Consider the following 19,463-nt stretch of genomic DNA (forward strand, 5'->3'; position numbering starts at 1 on the left):
AATCTATTTCTCAATTAAGAGTGGTGACAAAGGAAAAGTTTGCTAGAGCTTTACAAAGAAGGCCAAGTTTTCAGAGTGATGCAAAGGGAACTTGACACCTGACTCCCATTAACAATAATAATGGGGGTTGTGCATCTAACTCTTTCTGCATTGCGCTGACATTGTACCCTTGAATGTTAGTACAGTTCAATAATTCTCCAAAGATGAGGCAGCTTATTTTCTCTGCCATTGCTGCTTTGCTGGCATTTTTATGGCATTCCCAGAAGTACTACCTGTCAGAGTTAGTACTTCCAAGGATGGCATTGCTTTGGGGTGATTGAGGATTGATGTAATTAAAGAGAAGGCAGTCTACTGCTTGCCCATGGGTATTTTATATTAAGCATTTCACTGCACAGCTACGATTGATGATTTAAATGATGACAAAGTTGGGCTGCTCTGTATGGGCAACAGTGATTCAAACCATGAATTCAGGGATGTGCAGCCTCTATTTTATGTTCAAAATTCTGAGAGTGCTGCAGAAACAGAGCTTTCTAGGAAAACTGCAACTTCTTCAAGAACCATTTAGCAAAGGATGGTGTTCCTGCTCACGGCAGGGAGCTTGGAACAAGGTGACCTTTAGGGACCCCTCCCAACCCAACCCATTATATGAATAACACCATTGAAAACTTGCAGAAACTTGCCACAGGAAGGGATAGTCCCAGTCACATCTAGGGATGAGTAAGACCATTATTTGGGAACAATTTGGAAAAGAATAGGGAAAAAAAAATATAATATTACATCATTAAATAAATCCCCTGGTGCAGTTGTTGTGGTCTTAAGTGGGATTTTCGGATTCAATCTACACATGCTTTTGTGCATATCAACATCTGGAGCAGCCACTGTAGGCTTTTTTTAATAGTCAGTGAATAGCCAATATAGCCCATAGCATTAAAAAACATTGATTTTCTCCTAAGGTAAGTATGTGTTAGCTCTGCTCTGTAACCTGAACATATTAAAAAACACACAAAATATCAGACATATTATTATCTCAGTGTTTACCCCTTAACAAAATGATGAAGTGTTAAAATCCTACAGGAAGGCTGCTCTTTAACACTGCAGACAGAGTTTGCTAAGGAGAGTCTGGGAACATAAACCAGCTCTTTGTGCAGAAAGAAGAGGAATCTCTTTCTTCTCTTCCCTGCTATAATGTCCATAAACTCCAATTACATTTATAACTTTGCATTAAATTAAATATGTTATTTTACACAAGCACTTAAAAAGTCCACTAAATATCCAATAACAGTTTTCTTTATTCCCTTGTTAGCAGCTGCCATGGCAGCAGGACCTGCACAAGAATGAAAGTGATTTAGTGCATTGATTTGCAGTTGGCACGGCCCTCTGTTCTCAAACAGAACTGATTAGCTTAGCAGGAAAGTGCCATTTACTTTTATCGTGTTTCTTTCCTTCTCATCTCCCTTCAGTGGCTGCCAAGAGGAACAGAAGAGCTGTAACCTCCTGAGCAGGTTGCTTGCTTTCCTCAGCTCCAAATTCTGCAATTCTGAGGACTAATTTGCCTGGATAGTGCTGTGGCATCAATACAGATGCCAGGGTTACTGCTTTGGTGTGGAGAGCCTGGTTCAAGCATGGCTTAATGAAAGAGGCCATGAAGGTATACAGCTGATGGGAAAGTAAAAGGCCGCTGTAAAGCAGCAGTTCCCAGGCTCGATTTTGCAAATAACTAGGTTCTCAGACACCTTTTCTATAAACAGCAGGATTCTCAGACAGTCTTCCCATAACAGGCAAAACATTCTGTCCTTGGGCTCTCTGGGAACAGATAGCTGCTCTGGGAACAGATATGAAGGTTTTGAGAACTTTTCATATCACAGTGAGAACGCTGGTCCTGTTTTCAATAAACAAACCACAGGTATTGTAAAACAAAAGGAGGGGTTAGAGTTTTCTCTGTAACCTATCGTGAGCTTGAATTTTGCAATATGCATGAAGTTAATTAACACTGTTATATAAAGTGGCTGATTTAATCAATAAATCGGAGTCGATGCTGATCAACAACAAGATGGGTCGTCTCCCTTCGCTTTCAACACTTTGGTGTACTGGAAACTGGTCCCACTGAGGTCTTTCAGGCTCTTCCTACACAAAATTAACCCTGACTAGGAGAATCCCCTGAGTGTCCAAAAGTGCCATCTAAACCAGGATTTTAGATGTTTTTTCACCATTTACTGGTAAAGCAAATAGGACAGCAAGGCAAAATATCTAGCTGGGAAGGTTTCTCTTGAGTATCTCACTTTTGCTTCATAAACTGACCGTAGGGCTTGCCTTCTAACACATAACATTTGAAGGACTGTGTACACACTTCTGCACCTCTGATCTTCCATGTATTGAAGCTGCTGGGGAAACTCTTGATTCACCAGTTAAAAGTAAAGATTTTCTGCAGTGCAGAATGACCAACAGCTGCAATAAAACAGTGGGAGTCATTGAATTGAATTAGCAATTATTTTCCCTTGAAGACCAATTCATGACAATAAGTTCAGTTTGCTTTGGCTAAGACTCCATCATTTCAGGGGTCAGATCCTCAGCTGGAGTGAGTTTCTGTGGCTTTATTGAACTCCATGAACATACACAGAGTCATGCCAGCTGAGGTCACTGGAATAACGCTGTTTCAAAGCCGTTAAGGTTCTGATCCCATAAACTTGTCCTGACTGTTCAGTCTCATTAGTACTTTTCAGGTCTCTCTCAAACTTGTCAAAAATTCAACCATGCCTAATCTTCTTAGGGGTGTTACATATTTCCAAGTCTGTTTCTACTAAGAAATAATAAGGAAAAAAACCAAAAAGAAAGGGTGGGAGGCTGAAAACCTGGTTCAGAGTTATTTCTGGAAACAAAGATTAAAAGATGAAGAGGGGAGAGAGAATCTCCTTCCTACTTTCTAGCTGAAATTCACTCAATAATATTAATCCTTTTGGACTCTTTACAGTTAGTGGAGATGAAGAAGCTAATCTCTGTCTCTTCTACACTGGAGTCTCCATTAGTTCTACTAAATAGCTGGTGCAGCACCAGAGAAAGGAGTACATACCCATTTACCTCCCTTCTCCTTTGATCTCAGCAAGAGATTATAAAACAGCTCCCATATTCTGTTCTTTCATTTTAAAATGCAAAGCAATCTGTAACTTTCTTCCCTCTGGCACAGGAAATCCTGGTGAGGAGAAGGGCCCTTTACTAGAAAATGTATAGCTCACACTTTTCAAATGTATCTAACTCCATTAGTCATGTGAATTCAGTCTCTTTTATTCCCTCCTATGAACCATCTTTCCTCCTTCCACAACAACAAAGAAAATCCTCTTTTCTGGTAAAGCAGGCGTTATTTGAACTTCACTGATTCGAAAGACTGCAGTATCTGCCACAGCTAATGAACTCCAGGCAAACTAGGGGTGTGCTGACAGGGCAACATGACCACAGTCCTCTCCCAAACCACCAGAAAATAAAAGCTGCCTCTTTGCAGGGCTGAAAGTACTGCAGATGTGGGTGTACTCCCTGTCAGCAAAACCTTACTCTCTTGGTGCTCTATACCATTTGTTTTGCCACTAGTGGCAAACTTTAATAATCATCAGTTGAATTTTAGGATAAAATGACTCATGCCTTAAACTCCATTGATTGCAAAGGGATGTGTGCCTGGCTCAGATACAGAATAAACATTTGGTCAGATAAAACCAACATCATATGTCTGGTCATCCACAGCTCTCTCACAGTTACATCTGTGAAATGTCCTCCTTGGCTGTATTCTGGGCTTTCTTCCTGTGAAAACTCAGACACAAGGTGATAGAAGAAGGGAAAATAATGGCACCAGGGTGCAGAAAAAATATGGTGTCAGAAGGTGGCTGAGGGTCATACTATAGCTGGATGGCATAGAAATATGGAGGCACACAGTTGTGGCCTCCAAAGTGGATCCTGTAACGCTGTATCAAAGCCTAAAAGAATTACTTAGGTTTGGAGAGAATCTAGCATCGGATGCCTCAGAAAGAGAAACACAGGTGACAGCCTTCTTAGTGTGGTTTTCATGAAAGCATTCAGTAATAAATACTGAAGATTAGAGTGTATCCAAAATCTATTCCCCTTCAGGGCTTGGGGAGCTTGCTTGTGGTAACTGGGAGGGACCCCTTCAGTTTCGGAATTTTTCCTGAGGACTGATGCCCAAGCCCTGTCTTTCAAATTGTTACATTGGGAAATGGGAACAAGAATCAGAGTCTTTTGAAATGGGGTAGCTGTGGGTGACAGTGAGGGTAGACCCTTGCACCCAGGTGACACAGTCACTGCATTTATCTAGAGCAGGACTTTGGACTGATGCCGTGGAAGGGCTGTGGGCAGGTTTTCCATATAGGAAGAAACAATAACAGATATTTTCCAGTAATTCTGCTCTTCCCTACTGCCACTGGAAGGCACCAAACTACCCAAAATACCAGTCCTTGCACCAAACACACTTAAGGACCATGCTCAACGAGGTCTTGCCTAAATTCCAAGCCTTTTGATTAAAATCTGCCACGTTCTGATCCACAGCAGAGACTCTGGGAACTGCCACCACGTGGCTTCCCCATGAGCACCTTGCAGCAAAGCTGGAGGCACAGGAGCACAGCCACCTCCATGGGCACTGGATCCCTGTCCTGAGCACAGCCCTTGGCTGATGGTGGCAGGGAATGGACCCCAAGGAGCTGGCACATTCTGCTGGAAGCAAGTGCCAGAACAGGGCAGGGCTCAGGCTGCCATAGGGCTCATCTGAGAAGCCCTGATGGGGGCTAATGGCCTGCAGGTGGATGGTTCTTTGTTGTGCTGCTGTATGGAAATGCTAGGCCAGTGTAGCAAAACAATATTTCTAACCTCACTCTTCACTACTGGAAATAGGCTGTGTTTTGATTTGTTCAGTTTTGTAGTGTTGTTCAAATGGAACAAGTTCAAGTTGTTCAAATGTGGAATCCGGGACAGTGGGATATATTAGGGGGTCATACCTGTAGTGCCATGGCTAAAGAACAAGATATTACAACCATATATATTAACATTTCCAAGGCATTTGATTGTCCAAGACTATTCAGAATGTCCAGGAGCATTTGTGCTAAGAAAATTGAAGCACTTTGGCCTTAGCTGAGCTTCAGCAGATAGATTTGCTTCATATTTGTTAACAGGAGTTACAACGATAGAGAAAGAAAAGGTGACAAATTTGTCTCCAGAAGAAGCCATACAGTAAATCTCCAGGGAAGAGTTTAATGGGAAAAGGTGGATTTCCACTATTCTGCTTCCAGACCTTATAGATGGTTATCAGGACAAAGGTAATTATCTAACACCGGTGATTTAAATACAAACAACACAATCATTCATTTCCTCGGCTCTGAGTGACAAAAACTTCAGAGTGCAATGTGACCTCTGCCACTTCCACAAAAGACTTACTAGCAAGAAATGAACTTCTTCAATTCAAAAAGAAATGGAGAAAAACAAATCCTTATCTTCCCTCCCTAAAGGGACAACAAGATCATAAAGTCATGCTCCATATGGCCCTGCCACTGTCAGGTGGTTTAGGCAGTAGATTGAGGTCTGTGTCATTGATATGTGTAGACCTCAAGATCTGTCTAGCTTATGTCTACTGCTGAGAGAGTGATTTGTATCTAATTTGTTCAGTAGCTTTTCTGTTTGTATCAGACTTTGATTTTTCCAAATATACTTGTCAGTAGAATTTACTCAAGTGCACTTTGCAAACATATTTTAGCCTATGCAAACTATTTGTTTTGACTGTTCACTACTCATGCTGTGTAACCAGCCACCTAAGGCAAACTGCAGTTTTCCACTGGTTTTGCAGATGATTGATCCCTGAAATGCCCTGAACTCCTTTTGCAAATCTCTGCTGTAATCTGTCTCTGGTCATTCAATAAGGTTACCAAAAGCTATTTTTCAGTCATATAACAAGTGCCACTGTCTCTTGTCTCAACAGATATGCTTAGTGTCCTGACAGAAAACTGTGATGGAAGTGATTAGCACACACACAAAATGAGTTGAAAAAGGAACATTTTCACGATTCTTTTTTCTTTTCTAACCCAGACATATTTAAAATGTAAAATTTACTTCCAAATCTCTTCGTAAGTAGATAAAAACTGCAAATGCTTGCTTGCAAAATTCTTAATTGAAAATAAGCTCAATAAAACTTCTAACATGGATGCATCTTTTCTTGGCATAGCACTTACCAGGCTGCTGCTGAAGAGACCTGGAGTTCTGGACTGCACAACTACACCCACAGTTTGAATCCATTGGGTAAGTTATAGCAATATCCCATTTTTTACTCTGCAAAATGAGATGTGATTGTTGTTCCTGATGAACAGCAGTGGACATACTTTCCTAGAGAATGAAACCAGAGAGCCTCACAAGACTAAATCACAATCTCTTGACCGCCCCAGAGCCTTTCATCTGGTCAGCTTGATGCTTAGCTCAGTAATGGCTGAGGTTAGATGAGATGAACCCCACTCTGACTGTTTTGATTTGAAACAACTCCCAGTGCCAGGCTGATAAAAGCCTCGTGCATTAGTACAGAGGTGACACTGCCTTTTTTGCAGACACCCCCATGGAACAAGCATGTTGTTTTTATGGTTAGTTAGCAGGGATTTAAGGAATGAACTGCAGAGGAAATCCGACTGCTAATGATGCATCTGTGGGCAAAGGTGCCACAGCCTTCAGAGTGCAGCAAAACAGAGTTCCCAAACGTGTGTCACTTGTGACAGCCTCATCAGCTCACTGACGTCCCAGGCACCTCCTGGGGCCATGTTTATTTCTGACAATCTGGTTCAAAACATATGTCATGGATCAGAGAATTTTGCATTTTTTAATGGCCAGGCTGGGGTCACACACAAAGGCTTCCACCCTCTTGCAAATATCAAAATCTGACTCAGACTGGACGTAACCCAAAACACCTTGTCATGACTCCTTGTGGGAGCACCATTACATGTGGCAAAACTAAAATGAAAATAAAGATATCTGACCTAAAATAGGTAGCATGTATTTTTGTAGAGGAAGGTCATTTGTTGCCGTTATTTTGAGTACTCTGCTGACAGAGGCTTTTCTGTATCTTTCTAATTTCAATGCTTTTATCTATAGCTCTTTGTGTAGATTTGTCCTTTCAATGTGCACTGTTGTCAATGGAAAGGTACTGTAAATCAGTTTCAAGGTGTGACTCAGAAAAAGCTGGCAAAAGGACACTCTGAAATGTTCAAAGCCATGCTGTGCATATCTGCAGTTTGAATGGATACGCATGCAATCCTCTACAGTTTGGAAAATCTCATCCATAAACTGCCTCCCACCTTCAAAACAGAGTCAATGTCATCCAAAAAGGTTCTAGCACATGACAACAATGATTCCCAGCTCTTGAGGACAGCCTTGCATCTCTGCTATGGCTGCTGTCTATGAGAGAATGTACACATACATCAAGTTTGCACACATACAGACATACATTTACAGGAACCTTTGTGATTTTCCAAACACAGGCACCGAGTTTGTCAGTCAGAGCCTCCAAGCACCTAAACACATACAGGAGCCACCCACACCTCAGAGTTCCTGGCATCCATCTAAGGCACTCATGATTGAAACAAGGTTCCCTATGTCCAAGAGAAAATCTTCATGTGAGGCTTAGAAGACTCACAGGTTTTTAATGCCATTATGGTGAAGCTTGTAGAAAAGAAATCAAGGACAGAGATTTGGAGGGAGGTAGATCTAGATGAATAGTGCCTTTATAAGGAATAGCACAGAATACATTTTTAGAAAGAAATCCCATTATGACTTAAGATGCACAATTACCCCAGATATTGCCTATAAGCCCATAGAAGAATAGGATTTCCTGGCTCACAAGAATGATTTTCTTTTTGCAGGTCTGCTCTACACTATTATTGAAAGAGCAAAAAATATCATAGGTTCTCCCAAAACAATTTAGAGCCAGGAAAAGGAAGGCTTCCTTCCATTCTTCCCCATTTCTTGCTGCTGCCCTGTTCTGACAGGCTGCTGCAGAGGACGATGGGGATTTACTGTTTGCTCTGTGGCACACTAAAAAGCATTAAAATAAAAAATCCTCATGTAAATAATTGCATCAATTTTGCAATCAACCAGAAAACAAACAAACAAAATCCGGTGAGGCCAACACTGAATGTGCTAACCTTGCCAATGCTCTGTATAATTAAAACAATTTCACCTTGAAATCTGGCATCCATTATAATATGGAGCACCTCCAGGCTTTAGCATTTATTTGTTTTTATGGACCTAGCTAGAACAGAGGTTTGTACATGAAATAAATTCTAGTCTTTTTCTTCTGATCCATTTAGCCATTATTTTATGCCATCTATTTGCTACATATTAGCTGTCTCTTGTTTCTGTTGCTTCACCTGTATGACTTAGGAAATACCTCAGTGCATCTCACCTGGCAGCAAAATTAATCACAAAAGCACTGATATCAACATACTGACAAAACCTAAGTAAATCCCAAATTTGTGTTTGCATTCAGTGATTTGCTGTTGTTGTCCTCTAGGTAGTGAGAGAACAAAATTTTAAAAATAGTTCTTAATCTCAACACTAGCATTTCAGATTTCCCACCTCATACAGGAGCTCAGTTTACAGGAAGTGTCTGACAATATACTGAAAAATTGTTGATATTTTTCGGGAAATCAATTTACATAAATTAAAAGGGAAGCACCCAAACTGACATACAAACTCCTCATCTTTGCCCTTAACTTTAACATGAGAAATGGATCTCAACCTCAAGCTTTAGGAAAATGCAGACCTTATTTTAAACTTGAGACCTTACACCTGCATACTTCACTCTTCTTAGTCCAAATCTACTCTGGTTCTAGTACCAGTCTGATTCCTCACTTAAATTTAAGTCTTGCCACTTGGGCCTAGCTTTAATTTAAATTCTGCAGGTTTATTCAGGTGCCTTCCTTCTTCTAGCATCAAATGGTTTCAGCTAAAGAGATTTGTACTTGAAATGCACCCGTTCAGCATTGGCGCTGTTAAATTAGAGGTGATATATATGTGTTTGTGGGCACAGTGACCTTTATTAGCTCCTCATTATGTTTGAAAATAGTTCTTGTTATCTGACTGAATGAATTATGCTGAGCATTGTTATGGCTCAGATAACCTATGGAAACTAGTTATTTTTCAGGGTGTGTTAAATGTTAAAACTAACAAGCAGTTAGTTAAGCATTACACTGGAGACTATCATCGTGTCTTACAACTTGGAACATGCACTTTTAAGACTGTTCAGATTAAAGATGAATCAAAGCACTTCAGCTTCAGGGATAGAACTGGAGGTGTACATCCCTCCAGACAGAACTGGAGTGTAAAATCCAACACAAATTGCTTTTAAAATTTAATAATTCACAAAATCTATGGTTAAGCACAGCCTGGCTGGGATAGATAAGTAAAATAAATACCGCAAAGTCAATTTTTAATAATCTGTGCCATGAAATTTAAGCACAAGAGAAAACATTTCACAATCAAGTCTGAAGCTTTTTGTAAATGATCAAATGAGAATTTTATTCCCCGTCACCTACCAATGCAAAATGCATCCAGTTTATCCTTTAGTCCTCACAGCACACTCCTAGATTCCTTTGTTTGAATGCCTTTTAATTCTAAGAGAGCCTTTATTATGACCTCTTTTTACATCTAGAGTTATTTACAACCACCTCAGAAAAAAATGGATTCTGGAGCCTCTTCTTTGCTGGTGAATTGGTGCCTCAAACGTAGGAAATAATGTAATTAGTTCCTGTGCTAGTCTGGTAACAAGTGGTCTGGTATGTTTATCTAATTATTGAGACAACACATTTACAACTGAAGGGATTTTGTTATAAGAGGTTTATAGTAATCTGATTCTGATTTAGGCTGATCTTCAGTCTCTTAATGCCAAGTAAAAACTGGCCTTCAAGCAACATTTTTGTATGATGAAGAATAAAATCCCAGATGGATTATGACAAGTCTGTGTTGTCCTAAAAGAAAAATCAAAATGAAAAGCTGGGAAAATTAAATGGCAAGGATAATATATATACACAGACTCATTTGAGGGAGAGAGAAAATGTGAAGATTTGTACGTATTTTATGCATCTGGAATCAGTATGCTAACATGCTGTTTATGCTAAGAGGTGTACCATCTGCAAGGAATAAAAAAAGGGAGAGATTATACTATATTATGGGGAAATCATATTTTGACTTTATTATTATGGCTGCGGCTATTTTATGAAAAGGAGGTGGATTAATAATTGTCTAACCAACCAAAAAGGAAGGAGAAAGCAAAATGGATTTTTCAGAGAATATTTCTCATGCAATAATAAGGGGTTTGTGCAACAGAGCAGAAGGAGGAAGGGAGGGCAGTGACGAGAGAGGGAGACTGAGCCTGATGGGCACAGAGAGGTGAGAGCTTGGGTGCCTGCAGAGCTGAGCATGGCTGCAGAGGGGAGGTGGGCACGCATCAGCAGCCTCAGGAAACATAGCCAGAGAGAGAAGAGGTCCTCTGGTGCCCTGGACTCGGGCAAAGAGGATGACAAAGAGCCACACAACTTGGCTGCATGTCCCCTGAGCACAGCTGCCTCCTGAGGTGCCTGGGCATGGGCAGAGGAGAGGCAGGGCAAGGGTTTGCTGCAATGCAACCCTCAGTGCTGAGGGGGGATCCCAAAGCCAGGCCCTCATCTGGGATGGGATGGGATGGGATGGGATGGGATGGGATGGGATGGGATGGGATGGGATGGGATGGGATGGGATGGGATGGGACGGGGGTCAGGGTGACTGCATTCTCTCACATCTCCACGTAAGGCCCAGGGGACCAGGGCTGGCCATGACACAGGATGATGACACTGGCAGTCCAAAGTGGGTCCCTGAGTAGTAAGCTGTAAGGAAATTATTTTCTGGTAGGAAAGTGTAGGGAAAACACACAGCCTTTCAATTTAAGGTAAAGGAGCTAAAAGCTGGTAAAGCTCAGCCCTACACTGTGCATCTGGACCAGACCTCCTGCTCCTTTTATTTACGCTCTCTCATTATAGATATTTGGCACATGCTGTTGCACTACTTCCCCCGCTGCCCTGCTCTTACTCTGGGCCAGAGGCTTTTTGCTCTGAATGGAAGGACAACCCTCACAAAGGGCCTTTTTCCTGAGAGATATTGGTTTCATTTACAGTGAGCTAGAAATGCATGTGCTGCCATGCCCTGGGCCTTTCAATCACCCGCCAAGAGCACTCACTTTTCATTGTTTCCATTTTAACGCTGCTCTTGCAGCTGCAATTGCAGCCACTTTGAATTAAATCTGGGTTAACAGTGTGAGGACAGATAAGCCCCAAGAGAGGAAATGATGTAAATCCAAATGGCAATTCTTTAACCTATTGCTTATTATGACAGGCTGGAAGCCCTGCGTGCGATCGGAAGCAAAGTGCATTTTTGCAGTCTTTTCTCATTTGCATGAACCTTTCTCTTGGAATTTGCATAATTTTTCAATTAATCACCAGGACAATACTCTAACTCCTGCACATCCCTCTCCCAGGCATTTAAGGTATTCTTGCTAATATAAAAGCTTCAGACAACGATGATGAGGCCAAGACCTGGCGTTTTCTATTTATTTCCACGTAAACCCCCGTCCAAATGTTTACTGTACCTTACACTCCACAACAAGTGCATCACTGATTACTGAAAAAAGCACAGATGGGACGTAGACAGTTTTTCATTCCTTGTTCCATATGATAGAACTCAACACATCTGGTATGCTATGAAAAGCATCTTTGCACTAATTTGTTTGTCAGTATCTATTGAAAGGACTATCTGTCATCCTGTCGCATTTTGGTTGCCCTGAGATGGCTGAAGACAAGACTAGTCACAAATTGCGACTGCTGGCCACTGGGGAATAACTGGTAGAAACCACCAGCTGTTCCAAAGATTGTCAGTGGTGGATTTGTTATTTTGATTTTTTTTAGTTTTTTATTTTTATGAGTGGAAATTTCAGTGCAATCTCTCCTCAGACATTTTGTGTTTGCAAGAAGAAACAAAATCACTTGAGCAACAGACAGTTTGTTTGTCCTGGCTGTCCGTGTGCACATTTCCAATCTGTTTCTGCAGCTGCCTGAATTTTCTTTGACTGGACAGGAGTGATGCAGGGGGCAGAAAAAGTGCATGCTGCTGGTTTACATAGGGTGATCTTAACAACCACCTTTGGATGCTACATCTTTTATGTCAGGAACTTGACCATAAATAGATTGGTTTGTCAGGGAAAAGTAAAGTTCCTAAAAGAACCTTGCTGTTTATATGGGTTAATCAATAAAGTTTGAGAATGTTTTTTCCCATAGTTCTTCATGCTGATCATCTTCTTGAAAGACAGCCCTGTGATTTATGATTTGTTATGTTTATTTTACCTCATCTCTTTGCCAATGAATCAAAATGTTGGATGTCATTTCTCTTCCAGCCTTATTGTTGTACATTCTTATTGTAAATGCTTTATTGCATTAAATTCTGATTGTGTGGCTAATTTAAAACATTTTTCATCAGTCAAGAGCTGTTCTGCCTTGAGAGTGCAGATCTGATTGAAGGTGTGAATTTCAGATTCTATTAATGGCTGAGCGATATACATAAAGAACTTCCAGAAATATAAGAAAGCCTATGAAACAAAGTGGAAAGATTCCCGTGGCCATTCAATGGGCATATAACTTCCAGAAATACTGGTTTGAACTGCTTGTAGCTAATTAAGTCTTCATGCATTCTTATAATTAATCTGAATGATCTGCAATATAGCAGCATAACTTACACTTAATGCCAGCCATTTCAAAATAATGAAAATATTTTTCTACTTAATGACATATAATCCTTTGAAACTGCTGATCTGAGTAACAAGCCATACCTTGTTTCTCCAGTGCTATGAAAAGAACAATCAGTATCTTATCTGTATGGGAGCAATAATAACATCATGTGTGTTTCCCAGCTCTTCACAATGCTCTGAGTGCCTAAATTGAACTCCTCAGCTTTGGGCATGAGTTCCACATGAGTTCTGCCTAAAATTAATCCTGTGTTGTGATCCAGAGTACTCTGTAATTGCCCTTACTCTTTCTCTCTGCTAATTACTGAATTACATATGAAAGATTTAAACCAAAATCAGGAGGGTATTGAGTGACAGCTAACAAAACTAAAGATGCCTCACAATCCTGACTGTGCCTATTTGCAAGAAGGTCCCCCCACTGTGGCTGAACACTGAACATTATTGGGGCCAGAACTGGCATTTGGATGTGATGGAAGAGGATGTTCCTCACTCCTGCCAGCACCTAGATTACAGCATGTGAGAATACTGCCAGTGTGCCTTGTGTTCTTAAATCCATTTCATGTCTCTAGTGGGATAAACCTTGCTAAAGTTGGGCATGCCAGACATTTAGCTTGCTATGGAAAACACCCCATAAATCAAGCAGGCTTGTAAACCAGAATAGATATGCTGAGGGAATCCTTAAAAATTAAGACAGCCTTTCATGACTGCAAAGCACATTTTGGGCTGAATAATTTGAGGACTAAACAGCCCATAATGTAGCTGGTTTCACATAAAGTATAATTTGATAATGAAGTGTTCTCACACAATTTAGGCTTTTCAGATGGCTGCTTAAACACAGAGGTGTGGTGTGCACTAAATGAGATTATGTTCTAAAAAATGGCTTCAATGAACACATAGTTGCTGTGGAGAGCAGCACTATGGTGATGCACCTTGCATTCATGTAAAAATTAATTTCTCGTAACACCAAAACAAACCAACTGCTTTGCCTATTATTTCCCCTTCCACCCTGACATTAAAACTGAGTGTCTTGCTTTTTGGTCCTGGCATGAAAATCAGCTTTTTAGTGTCAGGAATCACTACAAATTGGATGAGGCTGATGGGAAGCTCTGGTGGCTGTACAGACCAGCTCAGAAAGCTGCCCAGGACTGTGACCAGCTGGGTTTTGGATATGTCCATGGGGAGAGGCTCCAAAACTGAAGCTGGTGCAAGCAGCAGCAGAAGGTGCCCAGAAAAAGCATCGTGGGTCTGAGGCAGAGGTTTTGGCATACAGGTAATAGAGAAGAACTGCACAAGTCCATAAGATGTGCAGAAGTATTTTGCCTTGGCTTTCTGATTTCTATCCACTAATTTAAGAGAGATCTTCACATAGGAGGATTATATTTACTCAGGTTTTCAGCAGGCACATACACCAGAAATAAATTCTTATCTCATCTGAGAACCCCAGTGGAGCAGCTGGAACCCCAGGAACTCAGAAACTTCCCTTTTCTCCTTCGCTCCTTACTCTGAAGGTCTTTCTGTTACAAATCCCATTTCTGTAGAACTGCAAAGACTTGGAGGAAATCTGATGAGAAGAGCTTTTACCAGGAGATTTTTTGTGTGTTTTACATTCAGTGAAAGAGAAAATAAGAGTCAATTTAGAAAGAATTTGACTGATTCTGCTTATAATCAAAGCCAAAGCTAGACAGCACAAGCCAGGCACCTGAAAGGTAACCAAATTTTAGCAGCATTTGATTTAAAATTCATAGGACATTGCAAATCTGGGCAGATTTTTTTCCCCCTGTGCCATACACTGACGTCATCAGGGTCAAACAAATAAAACTTTATTTGAAAATTCCTTACTTGTCTGCTTCTGTTTGCCTTAGTGTAAAATTGATGTGACAGAGATTTCTGAAAACCCTTTCTTCCTGCAGGGATTAATTCTGGTGTTACTGTGTGTGTTAGGGGTTTTTTTATAATCTCTGCTGGCTGTGAAAAAGGACTATAACACCTATGGAAATGACCATGCCCTTTGCTTCTGTCAGTTTTCAGTCAATATACGAAGTCAAAAGTAGCACAGATTGAAACAGGTGCATGATGGGAGAACCCAATGTCGGATTTTTATTTTCTTTTCAAAATTGCCACATTTCTGCAGTTTCCTACTTCACTGCCACCTTCATTCTTTTAGGTCAAGCAAGAGATGGGAGACTTTGGAGATGAGTGGAGAGTGTACAATAACAAGAATCAACCCATAACTCTTGAGCCTGACCTCTGAAGGGATTCTCTCCTGAAGCCACTCCCAGCTTTACCCTGAAGAGGGGTTTGAATGCTTGTTGTGAGAAGCAGCCCTACATCTCAGCCAGGAGGGATGCAGGGGCTGCCTCTGCCTGCCTCTCCTGCTATGGCCATCCAGAAAGGCTCCAGGCAGGGCTGGTGGGTTTTCACTCTGCTTATGGGTCTCCTTTCTTGGCTGGGTGCATGTGTCCTGTTGACCAAAGCAATGCCAGCTGGATTGGCTGCAGGGATTTATTAACCATGGAAAGCCAGGGAGGAATGTGAAGTTCACTGCACCAATTAGACTCTCTTTTGACCTAACATCAGCTGATGGCAGATATAAATCATGGAAAACTCTCAGTATCTTTTATGAATGGAATGGATACTTTCATGCAAATATGAGTTGTTCTGCTGAAGTCACTTACCTTTATGAAGCACCCATAAATTTCCTGAAGGTTGGTAGCACCAGAACACAACAACAAGCCACTAGCAACTTTTATAATAATGATCTCTATTTTTGAGACAAGAATGAGGCCTATTTTGGAAGAAGCTTTATGTCTTACTATAGTTTAAGATTTTTCTTCCTGCTTCAGAGATCACCTACGAGCTACCTAGGGCTGGTATTTGAAATCCCATTTACCATTTGATAAAGGCAGGTGAAAAATAAGCCAAAGCAGGTAACACTTGGCCTCTTCTATTAACAGGTACAACATGGATGACAATCTTCAGAGGAAGGCACATGTTGATATCACATTTCCTAAGTTGTATCTCTGAACCTGGGGGCTGATCCTGTGATTTCTTACATGGAATGAAACACACAGGCACTTAAACTCATTCAGCTCCTACGACTTCCATGTGCTTCTTTGGGACTGCCACATCCCTTCCTAGGCAATTTTGCTATGGTCTTCATGGAAATGGTTAAATTGTTGAGGTTTAAGGTTCTTATAAGAGCAGTCACAAGGGAACATTGTCCATATCAGAGCTGACAATGAAATTTGGTATTGACAACAGTGTGGACAGGCTTTTACCATCTCTCAAGCCCGGTATGCTGGTGGGAAGTAACACTTCATTTGCAACTTCCAAGACTGTATATCTTAAATTGCAATAGCTTTGAGGGGGTAAAAAATCAGTGCTAGAACTCTTAATGCATCCAGGTACATCTGAATTTCCCCTGGGGGTGGGATGACTTAACTGTCATTTCAAGTTTTATATTCTTCCTTTAAATCAGCTATTTCATTTAAATAAAAAGGTTCTATATTCTGGGATGGAAATGCAGCTGCTTCAAGTAGCCCTGCAGCATGTTGATTTATTACTGACTATATACTCCTTCAAGGAGAAGATTCCTTAAGAAGACATTCCACATCCAGCTCCATATTTCTTGCTACATAACAGTTTATATTAATCTCACCATATCTGCATCCATGAAATTTGAGAAAAAAATGGAAAATAAGGTAATTACATATTTGGATAAATACATTTGCAGGATTTAATGCTCTGTATTCACATGAATAAACTACTCAGCTGTCTGTTATTACAGATGTTTAAAAGTGAAGTCATATATCTGAAAAGGATCTTTTCTGCATACACTGAGAAATGAAAAGTCTCCACTTCTACTTTTATGAAATTGTACCTAAATGTCAGTAAAACTAGGCTTAGGATGTACCTTAAAAGAACCCAACAAATTCTGAAGGGAAAGCCATTTATTTTTGCTGACAGTATTTATTTACATTTGATTTTTATGTGATTAAAAAAAAAACATTCCCAGCTGCACTTTTTCTGTTAAATTAAAACTTGATGGCCACAATGTTGTGCACCTTTGTATGATCATGGATTCCAAAGGGATGTTATGCAGTAAAATTGGATGAATTCTCCTAAGGATGGCTCACATAGCTTTTCACCAAGTTTGTCCAAACACAAACCCCACTTTTTAAACTCCAACAATCAGAGCAGACACACACACAGAGCAAAATCTGCCTTTGTATGGAATGAGTGCAAGTCCCATACCTGGAGCTCACATCAATTTTTAAGGAAGTGTCTGTCCTAACAGTTCCACTGTTGCTAATGTGCAGTGAAAATCTCATTGAGCTGAGCTCCAACAGTAAAGCAGAGCTGGATACTGCTGCTGGAGTATGGCTCTCTGAAGAGAAGAAAGAAGGAGGAAGTTTTCTAAGACTACATACTTACAAAATCAATGTTGCTGTGATGGATACAAGGCGGAAGCTTTTTTATCTCAAATCGTAAATATATTTTGCTCAAAAAGACCCAGCTATGCTGAAGCCAAGGTGGCACAGACTCATAAACTTTTACATGGCTTGGGCATCAGGGAAGGACCATGAGCCACAGGAATATGAGTTAGATACGGACTGTTGGGACCAATAGACATCTAATAAATACCTGAACCTGAACTATGTTAATACTCCCTAATGCCTAAAATTGTTCCACAGCAGAATGTACAGGCTGGGGTTGGGGTAATAACCATCTGAATCCTGCTTTGTGCAGGATGGTGTCATTGTGCTAGGAGGACCAGGAGACAGAGACTGAACTAGAAGGAAAATCCACTAGTTCTTCTTGGACACCACTTCTTTCCTCTCTTGTTTTGAAGGAAACACTTTGTGCAAAAGAATTGAGCAGGGGTGGCCGACAGCTGAGAGTGACTTCTCACTCTGGGCAGGCACAGGATTCATTGCTGGATCCCATTTTTCCCCTGGGAGGAGAATTGATGCAGTTAAACAAATGATCTGAGGTCTTTTCTGCAGCGGGGCAGTTTGAAATTCATGCAATTCATGCTCATATATAATAAGAAAAGCTAAAATGGGATACAGGCCGTTAATAGCATTATCAGCTTGGTGAAATCAAGGAGCCATCCTCACTGCTTCACATGAGCACAGCATGGTCTGCTTCCAACAGCAACCTCAGGGAACAGCCCTGATTTAAATAAATAGCAAGACTTTTTCAGTATTATCAAGCTGCTGGGTTTTGAATACGTCTGTACAACATAATGGTCTGGGATGTATCAATTGTTACTGCAGGATCAATATTATAAAAGAGCTCCTTCCCTGCTCACAGCAAAGTCTATTTTGGCTTAAAAGCAGCTGAATGGTGGGAGAGAAACATAACTTAAGCAAGACTTAGATTCCTAGATGCCATTTTAAATTAACAATCTAATTTTAACTAAATCACTCTTTTCACTCTCACCTGGAGACCTGAATTTAAAATCATAATAACTCCCTGTAAAAGCTAGTTGTTGGAATAAGGCCAGGCTCTTTCTAAGATAAAATGTTGTTATACCAGCGTGCTAAGATGCAATTTTCTCCTTTTATTGCTTGAACAAGAAAAAAAAATTTAAAAAGATAAATGAGATACAAATTCCAAACAAAATGTGTCTCTAATAGGATATTTCTCTAACAAGATGTATTCTAGCACAGCATATATTGAACCATGGTGTTTTAGGGTCAATATTCGACATATTTTATGCATAGAGTTAACAAAATATGATGCACTGAAATAAAAAAGGTTTTTTACTGCTGTGAACACAGGCCAAATACTACAAAATGCTGAATAGGGCAGACATTACAAATGCTCCATCTCTACAGAGCTTTAAAGAATAAAACTTCCCTCTACATGGTGTGACAGCCTGGTTTTTGAGATTGCTTGGTGGTGTCAGTTGAATCACTGCTACACACAAACTGTCAGGTCTAGCAGACAAGCACAAGTCTGTATCCCTGTAATTTGGTTCCATTTGTTATAGACCAGTTAACAATATAAATCCCATACATCACTTTTTCCAAATGTGCAGGGGAGGGACTCCCTGTGTTTATAGAAATTCAGAAGGATGTAAAATGACATCCCTCCCTTTCTGTGTACAGTTTATATTATTTGCTTTTCCTAGTATGAATCCTATTATATATCCCTTACAATAAACTGCTTTAATGACTGGGGTTTTTTTCCCAGTTACTTAAAAGGGTGCATGTAAACAAGTTAGTACTTCTGTAAAATGAGATGGGTAATTTTAGGAGAGGCTGCTGCCTCTAATTTACTGTTATTATACAATTCTTATTTTTATAAGACATGTCAGATAATAAATCCTCTTTTACATTCATATCCTCTGTCTCTGAATTTGAAGTATCTTAACCTAAACAGCAGTTGAGATGATGATGATGAGTGTCTGTCTTGGACTTCTGTCTCACTTATCCTCCAGTTCTCATCAGTGTAATTTTGCCACAGCTGAGGAAAGTGCCTTTACTTCCCTCCCATCACTGAGGAAAGTGCCTTGCCTTCCCTTCCATTGCTAAGTAGGGCAAATGGCAGGAGGTGCTCATCATGTTACAGGTCAGAAGTCATCTGGGTCACTAGCAGGACATTTTGAGGCGCTCTGGCAAACTCTATGGTGCAGAAACTCCAGTAGGAAGGCTTCCAGGTG

At 40.5% G+C, this 19,463-nt stretch overlaps 1 protein-coding gene across 2 annotated transcripts in view; it reads right to left on the reverse strand.

Annotated features, from left to right (window-relative positions):
* Positions 1 to 19,463, reverse strand: part of ADARB2 (adenosine deaminase RNA specific B2 (inactive)) — a 305,116-nt gene that overhangs the window by 117,057 nt on the left and 168,596 nt on the right. Inside the window, exon 1 of one of the 2 annotated variants that reach the window (XM_058808753.1) lies at positions 6,216 to 6,279. The exons of the other annotated variant lie outside the window; for it this stretch is intronic. Within the exon in view, the coding sequence (XP_058664736.1) occupies positions 6,216 to 6,279 (64 nt within the window). Of the gene's footprint in view, positions 1 to 6,215; positions 6,280 to 19,463 lie in introns of those variants that run through there. 2 annotated transcript variants of the gene reach the window in all.

The sequence above is a fragment of the Ammospiza caudacuta genome, chromosome 1, assembly GCF_027887145.1.
Source record: "Ammospiza caudacuta isolate bAmmCau1 chromosome 1, bAmmCau1.pri, whole genome shotgun sequence".
Classification (NCBI taxonomy): Eukaryota; Metazoa; Chordata; class Aves; order Passeriformes; family Passerellidae; genus Ammospiza; species Ammospiza caudacuta.